This window comes from Trichomycterus rosablanca, chromosome 10 (assembly GCF_030014385.1).
Source record: "Trichomycterus rosablanca isolate fTriRos1 chromosome 10, fTriRos1.hap1, whole genome shotgun sequence".
In the NCBI taxonomy this organism is placed as follows: Eukaryota; Metazoa; Chordata; class Actinopteri; order Siluriformes; family Trichomycteridae; genus Trichomycterus; species Trichomycterus rosablanca.
The window spans coordinates 27,022,874-27,045,856 of NC_085997.1; the positions used below are offsets into that span (position 1 = coordinate 27,022,874).

The following is a 22,983-nucleotide window of genomic DNA, read 5'->3' on the forward strand; positions in this document are numbered from 1 at the left end:
TATATGGAAAGTGGAGCTGATAAAATGGACAGTAAGTGTAGAAACAAGGAGGGGGTTTTAATGTTATGGCTTATTGGTGTATACCCACCTACTGTATATGAGCTACGCTTCTGTCGCTATGTGACTGTGTACCTGTGGACATAAATAGAAATCACGAAACATGCCCATTGAGGTCACATCATAATGGTCACAGATGTCGATGCTTAACACAATCATAACAGTTAAAGCAAACAAAGCATTTTCTTTTCGTCTTTGTCTATGATAATCCTTTTGGGCCACGCACAGACACTGAAAAAGTTGCTAGAGAAGAGCACGTTCATGTTTATAGTGTCTTCCGATCTCTGTTTCCAGATGATGGAATGCCCACATCCATGCGTAATCGTTGGGCTCTCAAACCAGTGTAAATGGGGATCCGTTATAAAAAGGTTTGCTTGTTCGCAGGAAATGGCACCAGCACTTTGTTGGTGGAAAAAAGACATCAGTAATTCTGCCCTATATGTACATTACTAATCGCCTAATGCTTGCTTAGTGAGAGTTGCGACCTTAAAATACTTATTTTAGGCCCACGGTTAGATCTAATGAGAGCACAGTAGCACCAACAGCAGTGACTTAATTCCTCATGCAGTAACAGTAACACTGAATGACTGGATTAAGGAAGGTCATGGTTGTTTAAATATTTGAACACATTAGTATTTTTCCACTTAATATGGTATTCAGATAATTTGTAAAGGTGAGTAGAGAGAGCAAAAATGTTCAAGTACAAGTCTTATTACTTCTAAGTAACAAAAAAAAAAAACGTTTTATCTAAATAAATGAGTACTAAAGTAATATAAGCTAATGCCTTAACATACAGTATGTGCTCTGGAGTAATGCAGGGATTGTATTGGCCAAGATTGGAATTCCCCAATAGTTTTTGCTGACATTTCTTTAGCTTCTTTGCACTTAAACAGAAGTTTATGAGCACACACACACACACACACACACACACACACACACACACACACACACACACACACACACACACACACACACACACACACACACACACACAGAGTGACAGTTTTCTTTGGAATTCAAGTCTACACAACTTCCTCTTGACCCGATGTGTCAAAATCGCACTCATATTCAAATCTTCCGTACTTGGGGGTTGCCACACAGAATCATTATGGGCTGCATATCTGATTTGGCACAGATTTTTATGATTAATGCCCTTCCAGATGTAACCCCTTGTGTTTATCCAGGCTTGGGTTTGGCACTGAAAGCGTACTGATAAGTGCGTCTCCCAATGGCTAGGCTGTTTGATTCCCCCCTCCTCTTTTTTAAGGGTTTTAAATATTGCACCGTCTCGCTCCATTGGCGATTTTGTGAGGATTGCATTTAACCAATCGTAGGTCTGCACTGTTTCCTGCCCTACCTATACGGCCAGGCGGCATGGTAGCTAAGTGGGTAGCACTGTCACCTCACAGCAAGAAGGTCCTGGGTTCGGTTCCCAGGTGGGGTGGTCCGGGTCCTTTCTGTGTGGAGTTTGCATGTTCTCCCCGTGTCTGCGTGGGTTTCCTCCCACAGTCCAAAGACATGCAAGTGAGGTGAATTGGAGACACTAATTTGTCCATGACTGTGAAATGATGAATCTTGTGTGTAATGAGTAACTATCGTTCCTGTCATGAATGTAACTAAAGTGTAAAACATGACGTTAAAATCCTAATAAACAAACAAACAAACAAACCTATATGGCCAGCTTTGGTACTTTTTTTGCCTCTGGCCAGGAGGATACCCAAATTCAGCATTGGTAATTGGGTATAGTATGTCACTTGGCAATAGTACTTTATCCTTTTATTTAAATATAAAAAGAAAATCAAGCGGATATACGATTCAGTTTTAAGGTTTTTCAAAGAAGTGCTTTGACATAGTGTAATGATCTAATACAATAATTCTGTGTAATAAATATGCAACAAAAATAAGAAGAATGGGGCTAATTGCTGGCACAGTAAGAAAGAAAGTTGTTTTATTTCCTCAGTAAAGACAGTTTACATGGCAAGTATTGATATGTTAATGGTCTCATTAAAAGTAGCACCCTGTGGACATGCTGTAGGTGATACGACCACACATACTACCAGCTTGACCTTTTTTCACAGCCCAACAGAGATCATAAGCGCTGATCTGTGTTCTACTACTTTGTGTATGTTAGAATACACAGTTTCATTCTTAACAAGAGTACCTGCCTATAAAACATTCATAGAGACACTTTGAATAATTGAGCCATTGACCCACCTAGAGTTCACCTCACTGTTTCTGCTCGTTTTGCCGACTCTCTCATCCAGCTACACGAGAGAGTCTGTTTCTAGTGCTCTATTCAGACAAAGCTGTAATAATAGATCCTCCCCTCGGTGCAGGCTAGAGGAAGTGGAAAGCCTTGATTATAGTCTTTATGCCCTTCCATTGCTCTTAAAACTTGCTCTCAGCCTGATGAGAACCATTTGAAATGTAAAGCAGTATAAAGTGATAGTTTGCTGATTTCACCCATTAATCTGATGTTTGTATCAGCACAAGGTCATTTCTGCCTGAGAGAGTCTTGTGGTTGCTTGTCTGGCACAGCGGTCTAATGCGCTACCCCGGCTTTTGATTTCTTATCTCAGATATGCTGTCAGCCTGGTTGGGCATCAAGCGAGGCGCAGTTTGCCATGCCTGAGTGAGGAAGGTTAACAGGGTTCCGCATTGCATTTGCGCATGTGACTTCTGCAGGCTGGTCTAGGTGTTTGCATGAGTGGTGGTAAGCTCTGTGTGGTACTTAACACATCAGAGGAAGTTTGTAATAGTTGTTGGCTTTCCTTTGGGTGGGGATGGTGCAGCTAGTAAATTGGAAATGTCTGGATTGGGGCAAAAATGGGAAAAATGTAAACATAGAATTAAAAGGGTTGTGAGTATTGAGAATTTTTTTTTGTCTAAATGACTGAATGGCCAACATTTACTGATATGGACTTTTTTTTTAGGACCAGTGCAACTGTCATATTTGTGTACTAGAGATGACTAGATTTATCAGGCTAAACCAGGGTTTTTCAAACCTTGAGTCACGACCATTGGGTGGGTCGGGAGCCAAAAAAATGGGTCGCAGAGAAAAATAATAATGATTAAGCCGCTCAGGTGGCGCAGGGGTAAAACACACGCTGTTCTCCAGAGCTGAGATCTCGCATACATCGTATCGAATCTCAGCTCTGCCTTGCCGGCTGAGGCTGAGCGGCTACATGAACAGCGATTGGCCTGTTGTTCAGATAAGGGGCAAGCCAGATGGGAACTCTCTCTCAAACTAGTGCGATTACGACCTCTGCTGGCTGGTTGGTGGCGCCTGCACGGAGATGGGCAAGGAGTGCGGTAGAGGGTGTGGCTCTCCGTGCACGGCGCTGTACCGCACTGCGCTCATCAAGTGTAGGTGATAAGATGTTCGATCGCTGTGCACGTGCCGGAGGGGGCGTGGAGCAGCCTCGTCCTCCCCAATCAGGAGCAGGGACCAGCATTAGTGAGAGGATGATTGACGGGTAGAAATTGGATGCGCTAAAGTGGGAGAAAAAGGGGAAATAAAAGATTAAATAAATGAATTTTAACAGGCACATGAACACAATTGTACACAAACTCCCTCTTGTGGAGGATTTACGTTACATCTTGTACACTACAGTGGGACCAGATTTCATTAATTTCATTAATTAAGTACATGTCGTTATGTGTTTCATTTTGATGCATTGTTTGTGTTGCCCAGCGATAAAAGTCACGGACAACATGTGGGTCACTTGAAAACTATGGGCTAAACTGCTTAAATCCCATTATTAGAATTGAATCTGATATTAGAATGTGGCATTTTTATATAACTGAACTCATTACCTGGCTAATACAATCCCTACAGTGAAACATGGTGGTGGCAGTATTATGCTATGCTGGTGCTTCTCAGTGACCGGTACAGGGAGAATGGAAAGAAGAGGGGTGGATTAAGGGACAGATGAATGCAACCAAACACAGCAACATCCTTGAAGAAGACCTCCTCCAGAGCACATGCAAACTCACTGTTTACCCAAATCAGTGACCCAAAACATACAGCCAAAACAACACGAGTGACCCAAACAAATCCCACATTAAAACTCCACTGAGCATCTGACCTGAGTATGGCAGGTTCCAGATGTTCACTGTCTAGTCTGATGGAGCTTAAAAGAAGCTGTCATGATAAATAAGATAAGCTGTGTTTAAAGTGTCTAAAGACAGCTGTAACTGGAGCGCCAACACGTATGTTTAATTCATTTTATTAATTTAATCATCATGGGTGATTAAATGTAGATTAATGGGTATTTACATTTACATTTTCATTTTCAGCATTTAGCAGACGCTTTTATCCAAAGCGACTTACACAATGAGCTGAACACGATGAGCAAATGAGGGTTAAGGGACTTGCTCAGGGAGCCAACAGTGGCAACTTGGTGGTGACGGGGCTTGAACCGGCAACCTTCTGTTTACTAGTCCAGTACCTTAAACCACTGAGCTATCACTGCCCTGGTATAAATGACAATTATATAATTTTAAAATAAATCTTCAACACAACATGTTGAAGTCAATGGGGTATGAATACTTACTGGATCCTTTATATATTTTGGGCTGACATTCAATTGCTGAAGTTAATGGAGTAAACAGCACGGAAATTCCTGGAGGTCACTCAAGTTTAGCCTATAACGATGCCAGAAGTCGTCCACAGTCACAGCCGAAAGCGGATTGGCTTGTTTTCTGAGTGGCATTGCTTATGTCTATTAATAAGATGTGTTTTCCAAGTGCTCTGACATTCAGTTAAAACATTCAATTCGTTTAATAATTATAAGTCAAGCTATTTGACCTATCAGACAACATCCTGAGTAGGGCATTGAGACAGACTACAAAAGAGGCGATAGATTTTCCTGGAACATAGTACATACACTGATCAGCCATAACATTAAAACCACCTTGTTTCTACACTCACTGTCCATTTTATCAGCTCCACTGACCATATAGAAGCACTTTGTAGTTCTACAATTACTGACTGTAGTCTATCTATTTCTCTACATACTTCTTTTAGCCTAGTTCTTCAATGGACCCCCACATGACCACCACAGAGCAGGTATTATTTAGGTGGTGGATCATTCTCAGCACTGCAGTGACACTGACATGGTTAGTGTGTGTTGTGCTGGTATGAGTGGATCAGACACAGTTTTTAAATACCATGTCCACTCACTGTCCACTCTATTAGACCCTCCTACCTAGTTGGTCCACCTTGTAGATGTGAAGTCAGAGACGATCGCTCATCTATTGCTGCTGTTTGAGTTGGTCATCTTCTAGACGTTCATCAGTGGTCACAGGACGCTGCCCACAGGGCGCTGTTGGCTGGATATTTTCGGTTGGTGGACTATTCTCAGTCCAGCAGTTACAGTGAGGTGTTTAAAAACTCCATCAGCTTTGCTTTGCCTGATCTACACATACCAGCACAACACACCATGTCAGTGTTACTGCAGTGCTGAGAATCATCCACCACCTAAATAATACCTACTCTGTGGTGGTCCTGTGGGCGTCCTGACCATTGAAAAACATGGTGAAAGCAGGCTAAAAAGTATGTAGAGAAATAGATGGACTACAGTCAGTAATTGTAGAACTACAAAGTGCTCCTATATGGTAAGTGGAGCTGATGAAATGGACAGTGTGTGTAGAAACAAGGAGGTGCTTTTAATGTTATGGCTGATCGGTGTATTTCTTCCAATCACACACTGGCTATTGACATAATACTACAGAACTGTGCTTGTTCCAGATGTGTCTGCACCTGGCTCACGTTTACATCATGTCTGTCAACAGGAATGTTTAAACGCTGGCTAATCATCTCTTAAATACTAAATATCAGCTATAATCAGAACTTTGAGCAATTTTTTGCACTCCTAAATACTAATAGCTCATAGTCACTGGGGAACAGTGAACACCGCTTCCTCTTTCATATATGATTTATGTGTTTGCTATTAGTATCACTGTGGACTTTGCTTTATTGTATAGATCTGTGTAAAAATAAGTAATAGTATTGATTTGATCTTCAGCTAACAGGATGGGATTGTGTGGGGTTGACTGGTAGGGAAGGTGCAGTTTGAATTATTACTGCAGGAATATTATTCCCACTGTTTTAGCATCGCTTTACTAGGACAGGGTCTTGGTGGGTCCGGTTTTCGCAGAATTACTAGGCTCAATGCAGTAACTGCCTTGAACACGGGTCCTTAGCCACAACCCCCACCCCCCACTTGGACATAACCAGTCAGGTCTGTTTTTAGATGCCCGATCAGTCCACTGCTGACTGAGGAGCTTAGCAACTGACACACGCCCCCTCCGACACATGCGCAGTACCGACAGCATCTTTTCATCTGCACGAGGTGAGTTCATATGCAGATCAGCCAGATCAGCCTTATGCATTGAAAGCCACACCCTGATCAGCTTTATTCCATCAATCAGCCAGCAGAGGTCGTAACTGCACCAATTATGAGGAACCCCGGTCCGGCTTATCCCACCCTGTGAACAACAGCCAATCGTTGTTCATGTAGCCACCCAGCCCAGACGGATGGCAGAGCTGAGATTCGATACGATGTATTCGAAATCCCTGCTCTGGTGTGCTAAATGATAATCATTGACTCATATCGTTCATATCGTTCAGCAACGGGGTGAAATGCTGGAACTAAAGTGTATTCAGTGCACAACATGTAGCTGCTCGCAACCAAGTAAACAAAGTCAATACATAGTACAATGGGTGTGAAAGATGTTAGCATCTCAACTCAAGGAAAATCAGCATATCAGCCTTTACTAGCCATCAGCCATGTTGTTTTGTTTTCTAAAGTGGAGCCACACTCTTAACCAGTTTACCACGATCCATATTGCACACTGTCTTAGTTAGCCATGCACACAAGCTCGGGCAGACTGTTGTGTTGACACGTGACATAGTAATGTAGACAGGTCCTGGCAGACATGTACATATGTCCTTGCAAATATGTGTCCTTGTTTACGATAATAAAAGGTTTTTGTGTTTAGGACCTCACAGGCAGAACTGAAATTTTGTTTGCACCCAGTACTTGCCGTTTAGTATTCGGTTCTAAATTGAAACAGAGTTTCATTTCTCAACCCTACATGGTATCGTATAATTAGTCTGAATCTGCATCTACATCTGCATTGAGGCTATTTTTATTTATTTTTGTTCCCTTGCACTTTTTTAACTGTCAGTTGCTTCTGTTTTCATGGTATCATGTATTTATTGGGTTTGACGGTCAGGCACCTGCTGAATATGGAGGTATGGATATATCATGATGTGATTAGCTGAGCTGTGAAAGCGATCCAACTTAAAGATGTTATATTCAGAACAGAGTGCGGCACAGTGGCTCAGTGGGTGGCACTGTCACCTTCAAAAGGAAGGTCCTGGGTTTGATTCCCAGGTGGAGTGGTCTGGGTCCTTTCTGTGTGGAGTTTGCATGTTCTCCTCGTTTCTGCGTCGGACTTAAATTGATGAATCTTGTGTAACCGCCAGTAATTACAGGTTCTGTCATGAATGTAACCAAAGTGTGTAAAACAACAACGTCTCTTCGATTGATTTTGCTTTTAGATTGGCCCTTGTTTATCTGAAAAGCCAGAAATGTGTTAAACGACGAGTGTGTCATCAGAATTGAGGTCATTGTTCATAAGTAATTGCTCTCTTGAGCTGACTTCCACTGACAATAGGCCCTCTTTGAGTGAACAATAGTGCTTACTGGCTTTGGGCAGTGCAGTCCATGGCACAGACAGGTTGAATGTTTCATGATGATGCAATGCAGAGCAGAGATCTGCTGCTCCACAGGGTTCCTGCTTCTCATTGGTGTAGAACAGAGGGGATGGGAACAGAATGGATGTGCTGTTTAGTGAATCATCCTAGACACACTTCCAAACAAACTTGGGTCCATCTGGTCATAAATAAGCACAGAGATCAGTTCTTTGCTTATAATTGCCAGCTTGCACTACACGTTGCAGCGTGGAAAAGGGGGGGGGGGGGTGTTATTATATGCTAAGAAATATTGTGATTTAAAAAAAATGTATATAAGATATGTATATAGAGTTTATCATAATATTCTGCTCTGCTAACAAAGTGTTTGCGAAATAGTCCCAATTGTAAAAATATTCACTATACATAGATCCACATAATACCATAATATCGCAGAACACTTTCTGCTTGTGATTTTAATGTTTAATTGTTCTATTGTTTATGAATTATATTATACTTAAGGCCCTTCCTAATTCGTGGCCGAGAAAATCGCATCACGGACCGTAAAATTAGCCTTTTGTTGTGTAATATGCTGTTTGCTGTGAAATTCAAACTTTAAGGTTTGTGTTTAGCAATTTAACATTTTTCATTCACGTAGCATTTAAGTGCCTCCCATATACTGGTGAATTTGCACTAGAAGGCGGTCCTAGCAATCCTACAGCATTTCAGTTAGCAGTCGGTCAGTCAAAATGTCCAAGATGTCGAAGTATAAAGCAGCTAAAAATACTACTTACGTAACTGAGTTTGAAAAACTCCCAACCGATTCTGATGACGCATAGGGGGGTGTCAAAACACGAGTGTTTTCGTACTTAAGATGGAGTCTTGCACGATTGCTGAATGTTCTAGGTTTTCATTCAGCTCTTAAGGTAGCTGTGCTGTGTATTGTAGCTTCCATTTTTTCTGAGTGTTATTCATAATGAGTGTTATTTAATGACTGCCGTGAAATGTGTGATTTTTGAAAAACAAGGTCCGTGAAATTAAGCTAGTAATTTACTAGTGTCCTAATTATAGCTTGGATAAGAATGGCAACGCTCTTTCTTTAAATGAGCTGGCACATGCACACAGAAGGAGGGTTGAGTCTTAAATCGGCGCTCTAAACTCTGTCTCTGTTTAAATCAAGCTTCAGCTGTTGGGTGGATTTGATTTTATGAATTTAAATGACTTTTTAATCAACAGCATAGTTAATTGTTAACATCCCTAGAATAGAACTCTGGTAAATATTATAGCGAGAAACAGCAAACACAATTACTGATAAAACAAAGTTCAAAAGCCTCAAGCATCAGTAAGCATTTAAGTATAAAGTGTCATGGTTTGATATTACAAAAGAAGACATTGTTTTTGACTATGCCTACAAATGTTGATGGTGAAAATAATTGCAGTCATTTCAAACAGTCTTGAATAGCTCATGATTGTGTTTATTTAATGATTGTGACTGGTCTACCTGAAAATGTGTTTGCTTGGCCATACCAATAACCCCCTTTGTAACTAGTACTAAGTATATTCAAATAATACACTTTGTGTAGTCTGATGTATTTTACAATGTTAAATATTGTCATATTGCCATTTTAATTATACTGTTATTAGTTTTTTGGCTGCTCCTCTATTTAGGGGTCACCATTTAGGTAATCATCTGGTTTGCATACCTGATTTGGCACAGTTTTCATATCAGATGTACTTCGTGACGCAACTCTCCTTACTTTTATCCCGACTTGGGACCGGTATTGAGAGTGCACTGACAAGTGCACCTCCCAAGGGCTAGGGTGTACAGCCAAACCTTTCCATTTTTTTCCTCAGACCTAGTCTGTCATGTCTGTGAAGATGCACAACAGACATCCAAACACTGGACTGTGGTAGCCTAGTCGGTAGAGTTTTGGGCTATCAAGCGATAGGTTGAAAGGTTGAATCCTAGTTCTGCTATGCAGCCACTGTTGGACCCACAAGGCCCTTAATGCTTTTGGCTCCAGGGGTGCAGTACAATGACCTTGCACTTTGACCCCAGCTTCCAAATGAGCTGGGATATGTGAAAATATAATTTTGTTGTACTGTACACCTGTATATGTATATATGACAAATAAAGATTTAACTTTCATTAAATATATCCAATTAAAATATTTAACATGCTGTGTCTTCTAGCATTTCACTTTACCTGATGTCACATTTTGCTTTTCTGTTGTGATTGAGTTGGTCTCTAATTAAAAACTCTATTTCTGTGTTTCAGATTGACTGAACCATCCGGGTACCTAACTGATGGCCCCATTAACTACAAGTACAAAACCAAGTGCACCTGGTTGATCGAGGGCTAGTAGGTTTTCTTCTCTGAATCTCTCATGCTTCACCTTCTTCTGTTTACCAGTTACTTGCAGACGCCATTATAATCCACACAGGCTATCATACACAAGCTATTATTATCTACATGCAGTCATTTTAGAAAATATGTCTGGGGCGACAGTCAGTCCTACAGAAACAAGCTGTAATCCAGACTTAGAAGAGATTATTCAAAATAAAGGAAGTTCCAACAACATGACATCATTTGTATCTCTTTGCAGCCCAAATGCGGTTTTGAGGTTACGCTTTAATCATTTTGCGACCGAATGCAGTTGGGACCACATGTACGTCTATGATGGAGACTCCATTTACGCCCCTTTAGTAGCTGTGTTCAGGTGAGTCATGTTCTACACAGCAGACTCTGCTCTTTTAGCTTTGTGTTATTGCTAAACTGAGAAATGACTTTGTTGATGCTTGATTTTAAAGGCCAATCCACCGAATAGGTGCCATTTGCGTGTATCTTTGTTCATCTTAATCTAGTACAGTGGTACCTTGAAACTCAACGTAAATTGGTTCTGGGAGTGGCGTTGTTTCAAGGTATTTTTTCCCCCATAAGGATGTATGAGAAGCCTGTTAGTGCATTCCATGGTTTTGTGGAACTGAATATATTTTTGTCTAATGTAAAATAATGGGGTTGTTTTTGACACTTATACACTGACAATAACACAAGTATAATAAAAACACTGAAATATAATCAATATAAAAAACAATAAACCTGCATTTTACGTTTACTTCATCGATTCCTTATGCTTTTTAATACTGTATTCCATGCAGTAAAGGCGCATTTACGTGAGTAATGACAAAATAGCTTTTGTGCTTTTCCGCTTTATTCACCGTTTGTGCACCGCCTGTGAATCCACCTTTACTGAACGGAATACAGTATTCCAAGATGAAGCATTTCCACATTAAGAAGCATAAGAAAACAATAAAGAAGTAAAGGTAAAGTGCAGGTTTAATTGTATTTTTATATTGATTTTTAACTGTTTCAATTGTATTTCAGTGTTTTTATATAGACTTATTGTACTAAAACAGTGAGTGAAAAATTTCATTAGAGAAGAGAACTTATGAGCAGTAATAATTAAGTTTAGTGTTCCGGTCTTGTTCTTTTAGTACATTAATCCATGTTTAGCTTTATTTTTTATGATAAGCATTTTAAACTCGGAAAAGGTCAATTTCTCAGAACCCAGAGCTATAATGCAGATTCATCTCATATTTGCCAAGTGCTGAACAAAGCGGCTGTTCATTGTTAATTTAAAATTAGATAAATAACTTTTTAAGGCTGAACACATCAAATTTAATGAAAATGTCGAGTTTAAGGGTACAGATTTCTCCACAAAGGGTGTCGAGTTTCAAATATTTCTAGTTTAGGGGACGTCAAGTTACAAGGTACCACTGTATCACACATACGTAACTACTCAGAATGTGTATTGGTCAATTTCAGGCAATTTTGTTTCATTTTTACAAGGTTTCTAAGTGAAAGATGGGTGTATATGAGTAACAGGACTGAGTTTTTTAGCATATAATTAGTAAATACATGAAATATAGCAGCATGGAGTTCACATTTATACATATAATGTCCTGAGAACGGAAATAGCACAGATTCGGCGGAATGGCCCTTAACAGCTTTCTATATTAAATTAGGTGTGTTGTAACCGTATGGACGAAATGTGCCAGACTAGCTAAAATGTTTCCCTGTTACTGGCTTACAGTGGACTCATTGTGCCAGAGCTCCCAGGAAATGAGACCGTACCTGAAGTGCAGACCAACTCTGGCTTTGCTCTCCTGCACTTTTTCAGCGATGCAGCCTACAACCTGACTGGATTCGAGATTTTTTACTCGTGAGTATTAGCCTCCTCTTTAAATTAGTATAGCAAATGCAGCACAGCAGGTAGTCTTGGTGTTGAACAGCTCCAGGGTTCAGGGTTTGATTCATGACCGTTACTGTCTGGCTGGAATTCTGCCCATGTCTGGGTATTATGGTGGTCTTACATCTTACAGAAAACATACTGGTAAGTAGATTGACTAAATTGGAGCGAACACACATTGCCCCGTGTTTTAAGGATATATTTTGGATCCACTGCAAACAATTTTTGTCCACATTCTTACGTTTACATTTATGGAATTTAGTGGACGCCTCACCTTTATCCAAAGCGACATACAATGACAGTACAAGCAATTGAACAGTGAGGGAGCCAACAGTGGTAGGGCTTGAACTAGCAATCTTTCGATTATTAGTCTAGTATCTTAACCATTGAGTCACCACTGCCCCATATTTGAGGCCATATGGTGTATAGAGAAGTTTTTGCTACAGACAGATTTGTTTTCCATTCAAATGGAATCTGAATAGTCTGAAGGCTGGAGATGCAGTTCAACATTTTCCCTTGGTTGTGACTGAGCAGCAAGTAAATTGTTGGTGTGGATGTGAGCTACCACACCATACTGATTTGTATAGTGCTGTACTAAAACACCACTAAAAGTTAAACACCATTTTATTATACTGTTTAGTTTATTGTATGTGGTTTGGCTGGCAGCTGCTGGTTTAATAAGTGTGTACATCACACTAGTACACCAGAGCTGACATCTCGAACTTGTGAGTTCGATTCTCAGCTCTCCTACCGGCAGGCTGTGTGTCTACAGAAACAATGATTGGCTAATTCGTAGGTAGGACAAGGGTTCATGGGATCAGTGCGTGACTGTGTGTGTGAAAATGATCCACTTATGAACTCAACACATGCAGGTGAAAAAATGCAGTTGGCTACTGCACACATGTTGAAGAGGCTCTCCTCGATCAGGAGTGGAGGTCAACATCAGTAGAGAGGAAGCGTAATGCAATTGGGTAGTTGGATACGACTTGATTGGGAGGAAAACTGGGGGGAAATGCAAAAAAAGTGTGTACTTAAAGCCAGCGTTGTACATTAGTTCAATCAATTAATTCACTCAACAGATATTTCAGTCTCTAAATTGTTTCTTTTTGTGTCCCCTTTCTTTCTGAATCTTTCCTAAAGCATAAACTCCTGTCCGAATAACTGCTCAGGCCACGGCAAGTGCACTACGTCGAACTCTGTAGCAATCCGGGTGTACTGCGAGTGTGACAAGTACTGGAAGGGCGAGGCCTGCGACATCCCGTACTGCAGGAACAACTGTGGCAGCCCTGATCATGGTTATTGTGACCTTACTGGGGAAAAGCTGTGTGTGTGCAATGACAGTTGGCAAGGTATCGCAGTTCATTAACTGTATCTTTTTTTACCTTTCTCTTTTTTTATTGTCTATAGTCATGCAAATGTTGTTAAAACGAAACATCAAACCAATTACAATCTGTTTATTTCAGCCCCTCCTAGAAACCAGTAGATAGTTAAATAGTCTGTGTGTCTCCCTCTACTGGTGATGCTGCTGTAATATGTTTTCCTTAGCTTCTGCACCACTGCAGCAACCTGCACTGCCATGCGGGCGCATCCTTACTGTCCCCTGATGATAACAATGTTCCAAAGCCCCAATTAATCCTGCTAAATATGTTGCATAACACAGTCCTGTGAGAGCTGGTGTAGAAAGGCTCCTGCAGCATTGTAATGCCAAAGCCCTGAGGGGAAGGAGATGTGAAAAATAATGAATTAGTTTGTAAAAATGGCTAAACATGCTGGTTATTGTTACATAGCAATGAGGCATAACAATGTTGTTTGCTCTGGGATGATTTGATGGGATTATAGCAACACCAGGAGTTTTAAGGCTTTCATGTTTCATCACTCTGTGTTTTGCTGGCTTTCCTAGGTCCGGATTGTTCCCTCACGGTGCCCTCTACGGAGTCATACTGGGTCATGCCTACAGTTAAGCCTTTTGGTACATCACTAGGCAGGGCATCCCATAAGGCCGTAGTTCAGGAGAAGTTCATGTGGGTTGTCGGAGGGTACACGTTCAACTATAGTAACTTTCAGATGATTCTAAAGTGAGTACATGAACCCGCATTTGTCTTTTATGGTCAGCTCTTAGTTTAAAAGATAAAGACTTGATTTTTTTTCTGTTCAGTTATAATCTGGACACTGGTACCTGGAACACCGTGGCCAGCAGTGCCGGACCTGTGTCGAGATACGGCCACTCTCTTGCACTCTATCAGGTAACAACTCTTTGGACATCTGTGTATTCTTTAGGCAGGTTTATACTGGGATCTATAGCAAAAGCCCTGTTCATATGTCCAAATTATTTATGGAAATTACTTTTCCGTTTATATTTTGTTGATAGTAAAGGGTAGTTCATATGAGTGCTTATAACATGTTACAGAACATGCATCAAATGAAATTAAACATTTTAACTTTTATAAATCAATCAATTAACAAGCAATTAACATTTAGCAATAGAGTTTTAAAACATACTGTCAGATCGTACATTAAGGACGACACACAGAGACCGATCATGCTATAAAATGACACAAATGTGTTAAACATGGCGTTAAAATTCAAACAAACAAAATAAAAACTGTCAAAAACTGAAAACAACCAGAGATGTTATAAACTGGCCCTTTAGCGCATCCAATTGTTCAATTTGCATCGCGCTTCCTCTCTGTCTATGCCGAACCCTGCCCTGACCGAGGAGATCGAAGCTAACCCATATCCCCTCCGAAACATGAGCAGCAGCCGGATGCATTTTTGCCACCCGCACATTGACGAGTGTGGCGCCACCTAGCGTTGCATGCGGAGAGACACACCCTGAGGGCACTCTTCCTCATCTCTGTGCAGGCGCCTCTAATCAACCAGCAGAGGTCATAATCGCATTCTGACAGAGAGAGACCCACATCCGGTTCTTTGTCCCACCCCGATACGATGTACTCAGAATTCAGCACTGCACCATCTGAGCGGCAATTCAGTCTTTTCTTTAATCCAGCTGCCAACATAAGTAGCCGAAGTTTCTAGATGCCCAGAACCAGGTTTTCTGGCTAATGTTGTGGGAATTGAAAATAACCCTTAAAGATTGACACAGACAACCGGGGTGATAATAAAAGCAAAATAATCAATTTATTACTCAGCTGAGGACCAATCTCATAATGCAAACTCTCACACAGCTTTACAGAAGAGAAAGGTGGATACCGTCCGCCCTATCGCAGTATTTATACCCAACTTTCCACATTAAACTTGTTCATTTTACAAGAATGGTCAGTTTGTTAGGAACATGGCTGTGTGTATGTGTGGGTGTGTGTCAAGGTCAGTATCATCCTTCGGAATTCTGAAACCTTCCAAAAGTCTCTTTTAGCTCTGCTAATTGAACTAAGAAAGCAGAAACTTACGAGTTTAATGCAAATAACTAATAAAATATAAAATTTCCAGTCACACTATATACTGAGTATTGTGGACACTTAAGGTGAGTTTGGAATTGGCATTAACAGTAGGATGGTTATGTAAAAAAGGATTTTGTTCCAACTGTTAAGTATAATGATGGATCTGTGATGTTTACAAATCTTTCATCTTTATTTTTTTAGAATACATGTACTCTATACCAGTGGTTCCGAGCCCGGTCCATGGGTCATTTATTACCGGACCGCACAGAAAAATAAATAATAAGAAATCGCTACGAGCAATAAAATTTCCAATACTCGTGGGGTGTCTCATTGCAGCAAAAAAAATAAACATTTCCCACCGATTTTCCATTCTAAAATTCGTCTATTTTAAATCCTCCTGCCACCGGTCCATGAAATTATATCTTATATTAAACTGGTCCGTGGTGCAAAAAAGGTTGGGAAGCGCTGCTCTATACAGTACCAGAAGATTTAAAGAGGTTTCACAAAGTGCTAAATCCAGGGCTGATAATAGTCATGAAATGTGGTTTTGTTTAAATATATAAATATATCTGTATGGCAGCTTATACATAATAAGGATTTTGATCTTCATTCACCCTGAGGCTAGGAACTTTGACGCTTACCACAGTGTTTACACCTTTCACATGATAATCACTTTCTGCTAACTGTGCCACTGAGCTGCAAGCTTAAAAACAATATTAACTGACAGTTTTGACAGTTTCTTCACATGCAGTTTTATATAAAATGTATTTCAGTTTAAAATAAGGAGGCTCTGCAGTGTCATTTGTAGACGTGAGAAGATAAAAAGCACAAATGAGTTAATAAAACTTTATTGCCTTAATCTAAGGGTGCATTAAATCATTTAAAGAGCTACGAAGCCAAACCAAGCGATTCCAGGATTAGAAAACGTTGGATTTCATCCATTCATGCTGTTCTTCAATGGTCAGGACCCCCACAGGACCACTACAGAGCAGGTATTATTTGGGTGGTGGGTCATTCTCAGCACTGCAGTGACACTGACATGGTGGTGGTGTGTTAGTGTGTGTTGTGCTGGTATGAGTGGATAAGACAAAGCAATGCTGATGGAGTTTTTAAACACCTCACTGTCACTGCTGGACTGAGAATAGTCCACCAACCAAAAAAATGTCCAGCCAACAGCGCCCCGTGGGCAGCGTCCTGTGACCACTGATGAAGGTCTAGAAGATGACCAACTCGAACAGCAGCAATAGATGAGCGATCATCTCTGACTTTACATCTACAGGTATTTAAAAACTCCAGCAGCGCTGCTGTGTCTGATCCACTCATACCAGCACAACACACACTAACACACCACCACCATGTCATTGTCACTGCAGTGCTTAGAATGATCCACCCCCTAAATAATACCTGCTCCCTGGTGGTCCTGGGAGAGTCCTGACCATTGAAGAACAGGGTAAAAGCAGGCTAAAAAGGTATGTAGAGAAATAGACTACAGTCAGTAATTGTTGAACTACAAAGTGCTCTAAAATGCAAACCTGCTCTTCTTGGTTTCACAGCTCACTGGTCACCATGTCGCATTTTACTCACAACGGCTCTCATTTAAAGCAGAAAACAGCTGTTCAGCGTTTTGTGAAACAGTGAGAATCAGTTTCTCTTCGCCATGTCTGTGCTTTGCTTTTAGACATGGCATATTAACAGGTATCTCATTGGTGATTTATTGACAAGTCAGTAGCAAACTGGGTTAAAGTTTAACCAAATTAGGACGACAAAATCAGAGCAGCAAAAAAAAATAGTAGAATAAAGGGAAGATGGAGCGAGCCGAGCATCTGCGTCAGTGGGCACCGTCATCTTGAATAGAATATATACAGGGCATACAGAACAGAACTGTGTCAGGAAACAATGGCACAGTCAGTGCTAAGAAGGTTTTGACGCACATCTTGTGAATGCATCCAGGTACCGTAGGTTCATGTGAGATTGAGCTCATTAACAAGACAGGCATTTTTATGACCCATTAACTTTTATTACCCAATCTGACTAACAGTGCCTGTAATTATAAACAGACATGTTGGTACATACTTGGTTTTTATTTTGGAGGAACATCGTTTTTGTACTTTTTTTCTTAAATAGACAGACTGCAGCATAATTTTGAATGGTTTCCTGGCTAAACCAGGGATAAGCATTGGCTAAGAAAGAATTCTAAATAATTATTCTCAAAAATGAGTTTTTTTTAATAGATTACAGATGCTAGTGTTAATATACACTGATCAGCCATAACATCGAAACCACCTCCTTGCTTCTGCACTTACTGTCCATTTTATCAGCTCCACTTACCATATAGAAGCACTTTGTAGTTCTACAATTACTGACTGTAGTCCATCTGTTTCTCTGCATGCTTTGTTCGCCCCCTTTCATGCTGTTCTTCAATGGTCAGGACCCCCACAGGACCACCACAGAGCTGGTATTATTTGGGTGGTGGATCATTCTCAGCACTGCAATGACACTGACATGGTGGTGGTGTGTTAGTGTGTGTTGTGCTGGTATGAGTGGATAAGACACAGCAATGCTGATGGTTTTTAAACACCTCACTGTCACTGCTGGACTGAGAATAGTCCACCAACCAAAAAAATATCCAGCCAACAGCACCCCGTGGGCAGTGTCCTGTGACCACTGATTAAGGTCTAGAAGATGACCAACTCAAACAGCAGCAATAGATGAGCGATCGTCTCTGATGTTACATCTACAAGGTGGACCAACTAGGTAGGAGTATCTAACAGAGTGGACAGTGAGTGGCCACGGTATTTTAAAAACTCCAGCAGTGCTGCTGTGTCTGATCTAGTCATACCAGCACAACACACACTAACACACCACCACCATGTCATTGTCACTGCAGTGCTGAGAATGATCCACCACCTAAATAATACCTAATGATACTACCAAGCTTAGTCACTGGCAGGTGACCCTGTCACTGTGCTCTCAGTGCCTGTCCCAAGCCCAGATAATATTAGAAGGGTTGCGTCAGAAAAAGGTCATCTGTCTGGGTCATACTTCACTCTTTCTCTCCCTGTCTTTCTCTACAGGATGAGCTCTACATGTTCGGTGGAAAGCTGGAGATGGGCTCGGGTAACGTTACGGATGAGCTGTGGGTGTTTAATATTCAGAGTAAGACCTGGTATCGACGCCTTCCCAGCACACCCACCCACGGTCAGGTCTACGCTGTGGAGGGCCATTCTGCACACATAGCTGAACTAGATACAGGAGACGTTGTGATGGTGGTCATCTTCGGCTACTCCTCCATCTACAGCTACATCAGCAACGTGCAGGAGTACAATATCAGTAAGTCTGGATCTGGCAGGATGCTTATAGTTAGGAAGTGCATAATGTGTAAGTGAGGTGAATTGGAGATACAAAATTGTCCATGACTGTGTTCTATATAACCTTGTGAACTGATGAATCTTGTGTCATGAGTAACTACCGTTCCTGTCATGTGTGTAACCAAACGTGTAAAATATTGTGCTAAATGATGTGTGTAAGTGTACTACTGGAGAGTAAACCACACTTTCTCTTAGTGGTTCTCATGCAACTCATGAACGGAATTGAATTGAACTGAATAAACTTTATTTATCCCTAAAAGCAATTACTTTCTGAGCATGTCTGACATAGTGCAAAATTTTTAATCACACACATGAAAGTAAAATGAAGTCTACTATGCATAAACAATGCCACGTTTTAAAAATAATTAAATATATACATATAGAGTAATATAAAATTAATTGGTCGCTCATGTGGCACATAAATTACGTTAGCCCACTACTGCTGGGATCCAGGGTTCTAATAGAGATTAGCTAATTGGCCATGTGTTGTGGAATGGGGGGTTGCTCTGGCTAAAGGGATTCCAGGAAAATTAAATTTACCACAATCCAAACCAGGATACAGTAGTAAAACTTTAAAATAAAATGATACAATAATACTTTTAATAATTAGAAAAATCAAACATTTACAACATAAGAGCTGCTATTGATCAACATGGGTTAAATAATCAGATTACCTAGGAGTATTAGTACTATTTCATTATTATTTTACTTATTGAGCAACATACTGTTAGAATTAAAAAAACAGCTGAGCACAAAGGTCATTGTTATGTGCAGCAACAAATAAGCTCTTCCTTCCTCACCATCACCCTTAGCTTGAAATCCTCACAGTTTGATGTAATATTTTTCTTCATGTTTTTTCCTTTCCTTCCTTTACTGAACCATGCACATACATTAATTTCTTTTCCATTAGAATTGTCTCCATCTAATAAACCTGATGCACTTTGTCCACAGAAACACGCATGTGGGTGGTACCTGAAACGAGAGGCGCCACAGTTCAGGGGGGTTACGGCCACAGCAGCGTGTACGATAGCGGCAGCGAGAGCGTGTATGTCCACGGAGGCTACAAGTCCCTGCCAGCTAATAAATACAGCCTTGTGGATGACATGTACCGCTATGAGGTTCAGTCTCGCACCTGGTAAGTGATCATGAACCTTCACAAATTTGCCTCGTTTTTTAATAGCCTTATGGAAATGTGGTGCTGTTCAAATACACCACTTTTGTAAAACACTTTTCGGTGGGTAGCACTGTCGCCTCACAGCAAGAAGGTCCTGGGTTGAATTCCCAGGTGGAACGGGTATGGGTCTTTTCTGTGTGGAGTTTACATGTTGTCCCTATGTCTGTGTGGGTTTCCTCCGGGAGCTCCGGTTTCCTCGCTCAGTCCAAAGATGTGCAAGTGAGGTGAATTAAAGATTGTAAATTGCCTGTGTTTCACTTTATACTTAAACTGATGAACCTTGTGTAACCAGTAACTACCTGTCCTATCATGAATGTAACCAAAGTGTGTAAAACATGACATTAAATCCTAATAAGTAATATAATAAAATAAAATAGAATGATTTATCACTGTATATGTATATACTGTGTGTGTATATATATATATATATATATACAGGTCCTTCTCAAAAAATTAGCATATTGTGATAAAGTTCATTATTTTCCATAATGTAATGATAAAAATTAAACTTTCATATATTTTAGATTCATTGCACACCAACTGAAATATTTCAGGTCTTTTATTGTTTTAATACTGATGATTTTGGCATACAGCTCATGAAAACCCAAAATTCCTATCTCAAACAATTAGCATATTTCATCCGACCAATAAAAGAAAAGTGTTTTTAATACAAAAAAAGTCAACCTTCAAATAATTATGTTCAGTTATGCACTCAATACTTGGTCGGGAATCCTTTTGCAGAAATGACTGCTTCAATGCGGCGTGGCATGGAGGCAATCAGCCTGTGGTACTGCTGAGGTGTTATGGAGGCCCAGGATGCTTCGATAGCGGCCTTAAGCTCATCCAGAGTGTTGGGTCTTGTGTCTCTCAACTTTCTCTTCACAATATCCCACAGATTCTCTATGGGGTTCAGGTCAGGAGAGTTGGCAGGCCAATTGAGCACAGTAATACCATGGTCAGTAAACCATTCACCAGTGGTTTTGGCACTGTGAGCAGGTGCCAGGTCGTGCTGAAAAATGAAATCTTCATCTCCATAAAGCTTTTCAGCAGATGGAAGCATGAAGTGCTCCAAAATCTCCTGATAGCTAGCTGCATTGACCCTGCCCTTGATAAAACACAGTGGACCAACACCAGCAGCTGACATGGCACCCCAGACCATCACTGACTGTGGGTACTTGACACTGGACTTCAGGCATTTTGGCATTTCCTTCTCCCCAGTCTTCCTCCAGACTCCAGACTACTTTGGACCACTGAGCAACAGTCCAGTGCTGCTTCTCTGTAGCCCAGGTCAGGCGCTTCTGCCACTGTTTCTGGTTCAAAAGTGGCTTGACCTGGGGAATGCGGCACCTGTAGCCCATTTCCTGCACACGCCTGTGCACGGTGGCTCTGGATGTTTCTACTCCAGACTCAGTCCACTGCTTCCGCAGGTCCCCCAAGGTCTGGAATCGGCCCTTCTCCACAATCTTCCTCAGGGTCCGGTCACCTCTTCTCGTTGTGCAGCGTTTTCTGCCACACTTTTTCCTTCCCACAGACTTCCCACTGAGGTGCCTTGATACAGCACTCTGGGAACAGCCTATTCGTTCAGACATTTCTTTCTGTGTCTTACCCTCTTGCTTGAGGGTGTCAATGATGGCCTTCTGGACAGCAGTCAGGTCGGCAGTCTTACCCATGATTGCAGTTTTGAGTAATGAACCAGGCTGGGAGTTTTTAAAAGCCTCAGGAATCTTTTGCAGGTGTTTAGAGTTAATTCGTTGATTCAGATGATTAGGTTAATAGCTCGTTTAGAGAACCTTTTCATGATATGCTAATTGTTTGAGATAGGAATTTTGGGTTTTCATGAGCTGTATGCCAAAATCATCAGTATTAAAACAATAAAAGACCTGAAATATTTCAGTTGGTGTGCAATGAATCTAAAATATATGAAAGTTTAATTTTTATCATTACATTATGGAAAATAATGAACTTTATCACAATATGCAAATTTTTTGAGAAGGACCTGTGTATATATATATATATATATATATATATATATATATATATATATAAAACATTTATGTATTTTCTCTCGATTTAGCATAGTCAATCTGTCTTCTGCTGCTAGGGATCCCTGATTGCATTCTAGGAGGGTACATTGCTGCTCACGCCTCCTCCAACCTGTGCTCAGTCCTAGCGGACTCCTTTTCACCCATGCTTTCTGCACAGGTGCCTCTATCTGCTAACCCTGCCCACTTAGTCCTGTCATTTCCCCACCCAGCAGACGTGGTGGCCAATTATTGTCTGCTGCAGGCACTGCCATTTGTGCCCGCTAGATAGCGCCCAACCGACCGGTGGCACAGCCGAGTTTCAAACAGATGTTCAGAATCTCACGCTTGTGTGCTAGTGGACTATCCTGCCGCGCCGTACATTAAATATGTTAAATAGCATCGATCAAACGTTTAAACTTGCAAATTGATTCATCATTCTTGCACTGGGTGGTGCATTAGCCTATTACACTAGCCCACCATTGGCTGGTCAGCTATGTCTGACCAGGAGAAGTGGGCTGAAGCTGTGCTTCCAGTGTACAGTCCCAGTACAACTGGACTCACCATGGTTTCTCATTCCCTGCATTTTCATTAAATTAATCACTGTCCCCAGTATTCTGCTCCAGCTTTTTTTTTTTTTTTTTATTATTAAAAAAAAAAAAAAAATTATCTATTTTTTCCCACTTTTCCCCCCCCAATTTTTATCCCTATTCTAGTCATGTCCAATTACCCTGATTATGTCCTCTGTACTGATTCGACCCTTTTGCTGCTGACTGAGGATTCCACTCAACTGACTTGCGCCCCCTCCGGCACGCAATCAGTACAGACTTGCATTTTGCACCTGCACGAGCCGAGTTCATACACCGAGAGACACTGCGCACGGAGGGTCACACCCCCCTCAATGTTATTCCTCAGCCCTGTGCAGGCGCCGTCAGTCAACCAGCAGGGGCCGCAGTTGTATCAGTTATGAGGACCTATGCTCCGACTCTACCCCTAAGCCCGTGAACAACAGC

The 22,983-nt window shown here is 41.0% G+C and overlaps 1 protein-coding gene across 1 annotated transcript in view; it reads left to right on the forward strand.

Moving 5' to 3' along the window:
• The window catches only part of atrnl1b (attractin-like 1b), a 177,536-nt gene that overhangs the window by 11,920 nt on the left and 142,633 nt on the right, over positions 1–22,983 (forward strand). Inside the window, exons 2-9 of the mRNA XM_063003062.1 lie at positions 10,038–10,121; positions 10,366–10,479; positions 11,854–11,982; positions 13,150–13,358; positions 13,910–14,084; positions 14,165–14,252; positions 18,482–18,737; positions 19,727–19,910. Of these exons, the coding sequence (XP_062859132.1) occupies positions 10,038–10,121; positions 10,366–10,479; positions 11,854–11,982; positions 13,150–13,358; positions 13,910–14,084; positions 14,165–14,252; positions 18,482–18,737; positions 19,727–19,910 (1,239 nt within the window). The remainder of the gene's footprint in view (positions 1–10,037; positions 10,122–10,365; positions 10,480–11,853; positions 11,983–13,149; positions 13,359–13,909; positions 14,085–14,164; positions 14,253–18,481; positions 18,738–19,726; positions 19,911–22,983) is intronic.